The sequence below is a fragment of the Vigna umbellata genome, chromosome 9 (genome assembly GCF_029865625.1).
Source record: "Vigna umbellata cultivar VRB3 chromosome 9, Vumbellata_1.0, whole genome shotgun sequence".
Classification (NCBI taxonomy): Eukaryota; Viridiplantae; Streptophyta; class Magnoliopsida; order Fabales; family Fabaceae; genus Vigna; species Vigna umbellata.
Genome location: NC_142173.1, coordinates 21,911,131 through 21,922,531, shown reverse-complemented (window position 1 = coordinate 21,922,531; position 11,401 = coordinate 21,911,131). Strand labels below are relative to the sequence as shown.

The window sequence follows — 11,401 nt, the reverse complement described above, 5'->3', positions numbered from 1 at the left end:
TACCCTAGTGGCCGCAATGATTTCCATCAGTTGTCTATGGGTCGCCTCAGAGTTTACGCGAGCGTCTTCCAAACTTTGCAAAGCAGCCGCGTTCTGCTGCATTAAAACAGTGTTCTGCTGTTGTAGCCTTTCAATCACCGATTCCAATAACCTGGTGTTGTTGAATGCCTCACGGTCGTTGGGTTGTGGTGCAGGAGGAGGTCTTGGTGCCATTAGTTCTCTGAGAAGCAGAGAAAACGATCGTTAGTTAAGTTCAAAGAGTTGAAAAACACTCATCAAACGGACGTTCAAGTACACAGCAAAAACATAGTGCACTCTGATGGACAAATTTATGATCACCAAAATATGATGTCACAAACTTGTTTAACAATCGGCAAGTATGACCGAATCGTTTCAAGTAATAAACTCAGTAAGACCAAGTATCGTTCTCCCAAAGGACTCACGACCTAGTTTAGTTATGTGATTTGATGATTAGCTAAGACTTAAGAACAAAATAATTGGAGTTTAATATGCAAAAGACGAAAACAAACATGTATGCATGAGGTTGATCAATGGCTAAAACAAAAGACAGACACTTTCAATGAAATATATTGATGAATATGTTGTTGGGGGTCAATTTCATCTTATCCACTCTCATATATTTTAGGAATTCAACATTCAAGTCATCATTGTTAATGCCACTCTCTAAATTACCTTTCAAGAAGGCTTCTCTTTAATTACGAGTTCATACGATTCCTAGCATTCCTAATAATTAGTTTATTTAGCACAAGAGCTTAAGGGAACCAATATACTATTGGGAGAAATTCCCCGGATCTAGACTTCCCCGTACGTTCCCGTATCGACAAAATCAATAATCATGCATTGAATGAGTTAAACAAAGCAAGCCTTGAGCAAAGAGGAAAAACCCTAACTAATGATGAAAGAAAGCATAAGTCTTAGATTAAGATGCAAGCACAAATTCCATATATGAGAGCTTCAAAAGATTACATTGATTCCCCAACAAACATACAAGCTTTAGTTCACCATATTCATGGTGAACCTAGATGAACAATAATGAAAGAATGAAGGATAAAACCCTAGAAAGGTAAAGAGGTAGCTGTTAGCAAAAATCAAAGATGAAGTTTTGATGATGAACAGATTTGCACAAGTCAAGATCCACAAAGACAAATTGAAGATCTCTGTATTTTATAAAGCTTTTATAATAATCAAAGTTGATGTAATAGTGCTCAAATATGTATTAGGGTTGATTCTTATAATTTATATTTGATTTATTTAGTTAATCGATTATTCCTGAGAATAATCAATTAACACTAGCCGTTGGGGGTTTCAAATTTGAAAAACTAGCTGTTGGGGGTTTCAGATTTGAAAAACTAGCCGTTGTACTCATTATTAATCGATTAATATTTATGTTAATCGATTAAATGCGTTAGATGGCCCGTTTTCGAAGAATGGAAGGGTATTAGGCTGAGTCTATAAAATGGCTCACTCTTTATCTCAAAAATAACTCTTCCCTTGTGCAAAAGATCTCTGAACTCTTTGAGAACTCTGTGAGATTGTTGAAGCTAAGGAAACTCTTGTCTGCAAAGTCCTGAAGTGCTACTACGGTGACAGAGGAATAGCTTGTTCATCCTTGGTGTGTCCGAGGAAGTGCCTGGAAGAGAATCATCCTTCGTGAAGCATTCGAAGGAGGTGGTCATCCTTTGTGAAGATTCAAAGGAAGTGTAAGTTCATCTTTTGTGGTTTCAAGAGAGGTGGTATTTCTAAACTCTTACAAATTGTTTTTCTTTGTGACTAATAGTTGTAAGTGTTTTGTGTTAGTGAAAAAGGTTTATCTTGTTTGAGGTAAGCGACTGGACGTATGATCCTAGTGATCTGAACCAGGATAAAATCACCTGTGTAATTTTTCTCTTTCTCTTACTCTGTCATTTATATTTAATCATTCGCCCAGTAAGAAAAATTAAGAGAAAAATAATAAAAGGCACAATAAAAGTATAGAACCAATTCACCCCCCTCTTGGTTTGTTCCACGCTAACCCATCCGCTGCAGCCGCTCTGACAATTGGTATCAGAGCTTGCTTTGATAGTCATTCAAATGGCGGGATCGTATCAAACATTCACAGAGGGTACTTCTATCAATAGACCACCACTATTCACGGGTGAAAATTATGCATTTTGGAAGGTTAGAATGCAAATTTTTATGGAATCTATTGATGTAGATATTTGGGATGCTGTTGCATTTGGTCCTTTTGTTCCAACTAACAATATGCAGGAACCAAAGCCCCGTGACCAATGGACTGCTGAAGATAAGAAAAAATTTGGTAATGATGTAAAAGCTCGTAATATTATTTCATCTGCTTTAACTGTTGATGAGTTTTACAGGATTTCTGTTTGTAAATCTGCACAAGAAATGTGGGAAGTACTAAGAGTAACCCATGAAGGTACAGATGATGTTAAGAGAGCTAGAAAGAATACCTTAATCCAGGAATACGAGATGTTCAGGATGAAGCAAGGGGAAACAATAGTAGATGTTCAGAAACGCTTCACCAACATCGTAAACCATCTTATTGGACTAGGTAAATCTTTTGATACTGATGAGCTTAATATAAAAATTTTGAAATCTTTAGACAGGTCTTGGCAACCAAAAGTGACTGCAATTTCTGAGTCACAAAATCTCAACACAATGACCATGGCTGCATTATTTGGAAAGTTGAGAGAGCACGAACTTGACCTCGGAAGACTAGATGAAGAAGAAGCAAAAACTAAGAAAAAGACTCTAGCCTTCAAATCTGAGGTAGAAAAGAGCAAAAGCAAAATGGAAGATGAAGACTCAGAAGAAGACGAAAATTTGAGTCTACTAATCAAGAGGTTCAACAGGTTCATGAAATCAAAAGGCAAAGGGAGATTCAAAAACGAAAAGAGAGAAAATCAAGGATCTTCCTCAAACTATAGATGCTACGGTTGCGGAGAAAAGGGACATTTAAAAGCAGACTGCCCAAATCAAAAGAAGGGTGAAGAAAAGAAGGAAAAGAAATTCTTCAAGAAAAAGAGAGCATACATCGCATGGGACGATGACAACGAATCAATTTCTGACTCGAGCAATTCTGATGAAGAAGCAAACATATGTCTAATGGCGGATGACGACACTGCTGGAAGCCAAGTAAGTACATTTAACGATTCAGAAAATTCTAGTCAATATGATAGTGAAGATGAATTGCATGATACTTATGCTGCTTTATTAGTAGAATCCGAAAAATTAGATATAGCTCATAAGAAATTGAAAAAGGATTTCAAAGAGTTAAAATTGAATTTTGAAAATACTCTTGAAGAAAATCAAAATTTAAAAACAAATTTTGAAACTATTATTGATGAAAATAAAACTTTGAAAAATAAAATTTTATTTTATGAAAAAGGTAAATATACTAGTAGTGATAAATGTGCATCTTGTGAAAAACTACTAGATGAAACAACCTTAGGAGAATGTAGTAAAAATAATGAAAATAAGGTTGTTAAAAATAAGTATGTTCCTAGAATTAAAAATAAACATAATCATAGAACCCGTAGAACTTGGGTAGAAAAAGGAACAACTTATAGGAACACAAATGTTGCATCATGCTTTTATTGTATGAAAAAGGGTCATACATCTAACAAATGTAAAATTAAGCATTATGGTGTTCCAAGTGGTAGATATGTTTGGGTTGTAAAATGATTTTTTTTCTAAATCTAACCCAAAGGACCCATACAAGTAGTTGGGTACCTATTGTTTAATATTTAGAATTTCTTTAAAACAAAATTTAAGAAAATTTTATTCCAAGGCCGATGAAACTATTTTTTTTATATCTTCTAATATACGAAGCATATATAGTTTTCAATCCGAAAACATTTGAAATAGAAGAATGTGTGCATGTTGTCTTTGATGAAATTGTAGACCTTGAGGCCAAACCTCTTGAGTCAGTTGAATTAGATGCAGGCAATGATGAAGATTTGTAGAAGACAACAAATGAAGCGAAGAATGATGACAATCCTCAAGATGAAGATCTAAACAAAATGTGGAAACAACCTAGAGGATTATCATTACGAAATTGGAGGCATATCTAAAGGGGTAAACATTAGAAGAGATCTAAGAATCATTAGAAATATCTTAGGATTGAATTTTTAAATGCGTTCCAGTTTTGCAATTTTGAAAATCTAGCCATATTTTTGTATGCTTTAAAATTCCTATCTTATATAGTTCAATGTATGTTTAAACAATGTTTTATAAGTTCTTCATCCTAAAATTATTTGCCTTAAATATCCTATTGTGTATGTTTGAATGAAGCTTTAAATTTGAAATATTTTTAGCTCATATGCATACATGCTTTTATTAAGGGGGAGTATTATCTTAGGGGGAGAACATCAAACACACCTTTTTAATTATGATCAAAAAGGGGGAGAAAATGTTTAAAGCTTATTTAAGCTTATTTGCTTATTTGTGTTTATTCACTAATGCACTTTTTCTTCCATAAGTTGTGTTTTATCCAGATTATTACTAAAAGCTTTAAATCAAAGTAGTTTTTGATCATCATCAAAAAGGGGGAGAATGTTAGCAAAAATCAAAGATGAAGTTTTGATGATGAACAGATTTGCACAAGTCAAGATCCACAAAGACAAATTGAAGATCTCTGTATTTTATAAAGCTTTTATAATAATCAAAGTTGATGTAATAGTGCTCAAATATGTATTAGGGTTGATTCTTGTAATTTATATTTGATTTATTTAGTTAATCGATTATTCCTGAGAATAATCAATTAACACTAGCCGTTGGGGGTTTCAGATTTGAAAAACTAGCCGTTGGGGGTTTCAGATTTGAAAAACTAGCCGTTGTACTCATTATTAATCGATTAATATTTATGTTAATCGATTAAATGCGTTAGATGGCCCGTTTTCAAAGAATGGAAGGGTATTAGGCTGAGTCTATAAAATGGCTCACTCTTTATCTCAAAAATAACTCTTCCCTTGTGCAAAAGATCTCTGAACTCTTTGAGAACTCTGTGAGATTGTTCAAGCTAAGGAAACTCTTGTCTGCAAAGTCCTGAAGTGCTACTGCGGTGAGAGAGGAATAGCTTGTTCATCCTTGGTGTGTCCGAGGAAGTGCCTGGAAGAGAATCATCCTTCGTGAAGCATTCGAAGGAGGTGGTCATCCTTTGTGAAGATTCAAAGGAAGTGTAAGTTCATCTCTTGTGGTTTCAGGAGAGGTGGTATTTCTAAACTCTTACAAATTGTTTTTCTTTGTGACTAGTATTTGTAAGTGTTTTGTGTTAGTGAAAAAGGTTTATCTTGTTTGAGGTAAGCGACTGGACGTATGATCCTAGTGATGTGAACCAGGATAAAATCACCTGTGTAATTTTTCTCTTTCTCTTACTCTGTCATTTATATTTAATCATTCGCCCAGTAAGAAAAATTAAGAGAAAAATAATAAAAGGCACAATAAAAGTATATAACCAATTCACCCCCCCTCTTGGTTTGTTCCACGCTAACCCATCCGCTGCAGCCGCTCTGACAATTGGTATCAGAGCTTGCTTTGATAGTCATTCAAATGGCGGGATCGTATCAAACATTCACAGAGGGTGCTTCTATCAATAGACCACCACTATTCACGGGTGAAAATTATGCATTTTGGAAGGTTAGAATGCAAATTTTTATGGAATCTATTGATGTAGATATTTGGGATGCTGTTGCATTTGGTCCTTTTGTTCCAACTAACAATATGCAGGAACCAAAGCCCCGTGACCAATGGACTGCTGAAGATAAGAAAAAATTTGGTAATGATGTAAAAGCTCGTAATATTATTTCATCTGCTTTAACTGTTGATGAGTTTTACAGGATTTCTGTTTGTAAATCTGCACAAGAAATGTGGGAAGTACTAAGAGTAACCCATGAAGGTACAGATGATGTTAAGAGAGCTAGAAAGAATACCTTAATCCAGGAATACGAGATGTTCAGGATGAAGCAAGGGGAAACAATAGTAGATGTTCAGAAACGCTTCACCAACATCGTAAACCATCTTATTGGACTAGGTAAATCTTTTGATACTGATGAGCTTAATATAAAAATTTTGAAATCTTTAGACAGGTCTTGGCAACCAAAAGTGACTGCAATTTCTGAGTCACAAAATCTCAACACAATGACCATGGCTGCATTATTTGGAAAGTTGAGAGAGCACGAACTTGACCTCGGAAGACTAGATGAAGAAGAAGCAAAAACTAAGAAAAAGACTCTAGCCTTCAAATCTGAGGTAGAAAAGAGCAAAAGCAAAATGGAAGATGAAGACTCAGAAGAAGACGAAAATTTGAGTCTACTAATCAAGAGGTTCAACAGGTTCATGAAATCAAAAGGCAAAGGGAGATTCAAAAACGAAAAGAGAGAAAATCAAGGATCTTCCTCAAACTATAGATGCTACGGTTGCGGAGAAAAGGGACATTTAAAAGCAGACTGCCCAAATCAAAAGAAGGGTGAAGAAAAGAAAGAAAAGAAATTCTTCAAGAAAAAGAGAGCATACATCGCATGGGACGATGACAACGAATCAATTTCTGACTCGAGCAATTCTGATGAAGAAGCAAACATATGTCTAATGGCGGATGACGACACTGCTGGAAGCCAAGTAAGTACATTTAACGATTCAGAAAATTCTAGTCAATATGATAGTGAAGATGAATTGCATGATACTTATGCTGCTTTATTAGTAGAATCCGAAAAATTAGATATAGCTCATAAGAAATTGAAAAAGGATTTCAAAGAGTTAAAATTGAATTTTGAAAATACTCTTGAAGAAAATCAAAATTTAAAAACAAATTTTGAAACTATTATTGATGAAAATAAAACTTTGAAAAATAAAATTTTATTTTATGAAAAAGGTAAATATACTAGTAGTGATAAATGTGCATCTTGTGAAAAACTACTAGATGAAACAACCTTAGGAGAATGTAGTAAAAATAATGAAAATAAGGTTGTTAAAAATAAGTATGTTCCTAGAATTAAAAATAAACATAATCATAGAACCCGTAGAACTTGGGTAGAAAAAGGAACAACTTATAGGAACACAAATGTTGCATCATGCTTTTATTGTATGAAAAAGGGTCATACATCTAACAAATGTAAAATTAAGCATTATGGTGTTCCAAGTGGTAGATATGTTTGGGTTGTAAAATGATTTTTTTTCTAAATCTAACCCAAAGGACCCATACAAGTAGTTGGGTACCTATTGTTTAATATTTAGAATTTCTTTAAAACAAAATTTAAGAAAATTTTATTCCAAGGCCGATGAAACTATTTTTTTTATATCTTCTAATATACGAAGCATATATAGTTTTCAATCCGAAAACATTTGAAATAGAAGAATGTGTGCATGTTGTCTTTGATGAAATTGTAGACCTTGAGGCCAAACCTCTTGAGTCAGTTGAATTAGATGCAGGCAATGATGAAGATTTGTAGAAGACAACAAATGAAGCGAAGAATGATGACAATCCTCAAGATGAAGATCTAAACAAAATGTGGAAACAACCTAGAGGATTATCATTACGAAATTGGAGGCATATCTAAAGGGGTAAACATTAGAAGAGATCTAAGAATCATTAGAAATATCTTAGGATTGAATTTTTAAATGCGTTCCAGTTTTGCAATTTTGAAAATCTAGCCATATTTTTGTATGCTTTAAAATTCCTATCTTATATAGTTCAATGTATGTTTAAACAATGTTTTATAAGTTCTTCATCCTAAAATTATTTGCCTTAAATATCCTATTGTGTATGTTTGAATGAAGCTTTAAATTTGAAATATTTTTAGCTCATATGCATACATGCTTTTATTAAGGGGGAGTATTATCTTAGGGGGAGAACATCAAACACACCTTTTTAATTATGATCAAAAAGGGGGAGAAAATGTTTAAAGCTTATTTAAGCTTATTTGCTTATTTGTGTTTATTCACTAATGCACTTTTTCTTCCATAAGTTGTGTTTTATCCAGATTATTACTAAAAGCTTTAAATCAAAGTAGTTTTTGATCATGATCAAAAAGGGGGAGAATGTTAGCAAAAATCAAAGATGAAGTTTTGATGATGAACAGATTTGCACAAGTCAAGATCCACAAAGACAAATTGAAGATCTCTGTATTTTATAAAGCTTTTATAATAATCAAAGTTGATGTAATAGTCCTCAAATATGTATTAGGGTTGATTCTTGTAATTTATATTTGATTTATTTAGTTAATCGATTATTCCTGAGAATAATCAATTAACACTAGCCGTTGGGGGTTTCAGATTTGAAAAACTAGCCGTTGGGGGTTTCAGATTTGAAAAACTAGCCGTTGTACTCATTATTAATCGATTAATATTTATGTTAATCGATTAAATGCGTTAGATGGCCCGTTTTCGAAGAATGGAAGGGTATTTGGCTGAGTCTATAAAATGGCTCACTCTTTATCTCAAAAATAACTCTTCCCTTGTGCAAAAGATCTCTGAACTCTTTGAGAACTCTGTGAGATTGTTGAAGCTAAGGAAACTCTTGTCTGCAAAGTCCTGAAGTGCTACTGCGGTGACAGAGGAATAGCTTGTTCTAAACTCTTACAATTTTTTTTTCTTTGTGACTAATATTTGTAAGTGTTTTGTGTTAGTGAAAAAGGTTTATCTTGTTTGAGGTAAGCGACTGGACGTATGATCCTAGTGATCTGAACCAGGATAAAATCACCTGTGTAATTTTTCTCTTTCTCTTACTCTGTCATTTATATTTAATCATTCGCCCAGTAAGAAAAATTAAGAGAAAAATAATAAAAGGCACAATAAAAGTATATAACCAATTCACCCCCCTCTTGGTTTGTTCCACGCTAATAATTTCGTTGCAGCGATTCTAACAGTAGCCTGAGCATCCAAGATCCTCCTTCAAAGGGGTGGAAGAGAGAGTGTTTGCTTCGTCTTTGCCAAAGATACCTAACCCTAGGAAACCCTAAAGCTTATATACTATTCGTAAATTACAGAAAATTAGGCCCAAGCCCAAAAATAGTGCCGCTCAGCGGTAAAGTACCGCTCAGCGGTGAGTGCGTGAGTAGTTTTCTCCCCTCAGCGGCCATTTTACCCCTCAGCGGTTCCAACGTGAACTCCTGAGTGCCGCTCAGCGGTAAACTGCCGCTCAGCCACAGTTGCGTCTTCTCCTTTTGCACTTTTTGATGTCTTTTCTGATTTCATCTCTCTCCTTCTTCACTTCTTTCACTAAATTCACCTTAAAACCTGCACAAAAACACTGAAATCAAGCATAAACCTGTCCAGCTCTCTTATTTATGAAAATATCAATAAAAGGATGATTTCAAGCTAGTTTCTAAGTATAAAGGTTGCTTTTAGTGTCAATTTTAAGCATGAAAATAAGAGTTTTTCAACTGTTATCACAACCCCAAACTTAGAACTTTGCTTGTCCTCAAGCAAACAAGATGTAACTCCATCTTCAACCAATTCATATGATGGTCCACTCATTCAAAAATGCTCTTTTCAAGATAAGTAAAAACTTCAATCAAACCTATGACCACGATTTCAATCAAGATGTGCACATGCTTTAGTGTTCACAAAGTCATTTAAATTCCAACAAATGCTATTTTTCATGAATGATCAATCAATTAAGCATGGATGTTCATGTGTTCATGCAATATTTCCTCACTAGGTAAAGTGTTTCACTCACACACAAGTGTATAAGAGGTAATCACTCATTCACTCTACTATCACAATGTCACATGAATCAACTTTGCCTTTCATTTTACCACAATAAAAAACATTCACAAGTATGCATCATCACAAGGACTTTTCAATGGCTTATAATGTGGCTGGGCTAACAAGAAAATTGGTTTTTCTGGATCACAAAATCCTTGAGTTAAGAGAATCATAATCAACACAATTATTCTTATTTTTCCCAACTTGCCTTTTGCATTTGCATTGAGCTTTGCTTTTCTTTTCTTTTCTTTTCTTTTTCTTTGCATATTCTTACTTTGTAGCTCTTAGCTCAATGCTCTTCCTTTTTCATGTTTTTCCCAATAACCCCAAACTTGAACATTTAACAATACCACACAAGATCTTCTACTTAACTCAAGGTAAAGATTTTCAATCAAGGGTTTCCAGTGTATGTTCAAGGCTAAAGGTTCAAAGGATAGAACGCAAAGTGTTCTCTTTTAGTGGGCTAACTTTATGATTTTGGCCAATAAAAAGGATTCCAACAAACGGCCTTGATCACATGATGCAAAACAAGCAATTGATTCAATCATATAAAACCTGGGCAAAGTCATTCATGCTTTCAAAGAAATAACATTCAAACAATAAAAACTCTGGAGCTCAAAACCTCACATATAAGCTCATTCACATTTGACATACACATCCTGCTTAATCTCACAATCGCAATCATAATATCCTGCATTTGTTCACAAGGCTTGTGAATCACCTGTATAAGCATTTTAATGTGCACATCATCTCAACATCAATCAATCAATAAGCATCATCAAGCATTACTTATCAAACAATCACAGTTATTAGCAAACCATCATAACAAACCATGTGTTCAATAGAGTACATCAAACCCTAATCTAAAAATAGAAACAAATAAGTTCAGAAAACTTAAACCACAAAAGCATGATAGCATTCATCAGTAAATGCTATCTCAGCTCCTCATCAATCTGAGCTGTCCTCTGTATCTTCCTCTTCCTCCTCATCTTCATCATCTTCAAATGTATCATCATCATCAGCTTCATCTTCTTCCATCTCTCTAACTGAAGCTTCAGCTGCTTCAGCTCTTCCTCCATGCACTAGCTCCTCTGGCCAAGCTACCACGTTATGAAATTCATCCATAGTCCACCTGTGGGCTGGAGGTGTATCATACATCCCCACAATCATCTCAGCAGTGGCCACCTGCCCTCTGTGAATGGACTGCAACTGAGCACCTATAAGAGACATATACATGTCCCTCATCTGGAATGGTTTATCTTCATGTGTCTCAGCAGATGTCTGGCTCTGTGCTGGCCCTCTCTTTCTACGAGCACGGCGTGGTGGAACTGGCTGAGCTGCTTCCTCACCTCCACAGTACTGTGTGTAATAGGCCTCATCAATAGCTTTTCTTGGCCTCTCAAATGATGGAGCAGAAGTGTCCACCCCAACTATCTTGCAAAGGTGAGTAATCAAGGAGGGATGTCCTAATGGTGCTTTGTTGTTTGAGGTATTGGCGCACACACTAATCTCATCAGCTATCACCTGCCCAATATTAACATTTAAGTTTCTGATAGCACAGTAGATGAATAGTGCCCTACTGAGAGTAATATCTGACACATGTGAACATGGCTGAATGTTGTCATGAGAAAATGTCATCCAATACTTTGCAAGAGGAGTCAAATCCGTCCTCCTAATG

The 11,401-nt window shown here is 34.9% G+C and overlaps 2 protein-coding genes across 2 annotated transcripts; both read left to right on the top strand.

Annotated features, from left to right (window-relative positions):
• The first annotated feature begins 2,091 nt into the window (after positions 1–2,091).
• On the top strand, positions 2,092–3,705 carry LOC148192928 (uncharacterized). The gene has a single exon (XM_088098657.1). It carries the CDS (start codon positions 2,092–2,094, stop codon positions 3,703–3,705), a length of 1,614 nt encoding a protein of 537 aa, XP_087954783.1.
• A 1,866-nt stretch (positions 3,706–5,571) lies between these two features.
• LOC148192927 (uncharacterized) lies at positions 5,572–7,185 on the top strand. Its single transcript, XM_088098656.1, has one exon. The coding sequence runs from the start codon at positions 5,572–5,574 to the stop codon at positions 7,183–7,185; it is 1,614 nt and encodes a 537-aa protein (XP_087954782.1).
• The last annotated feature ends 4,216 nt before the right edge of the window (positions 7,186–11,401 follow it).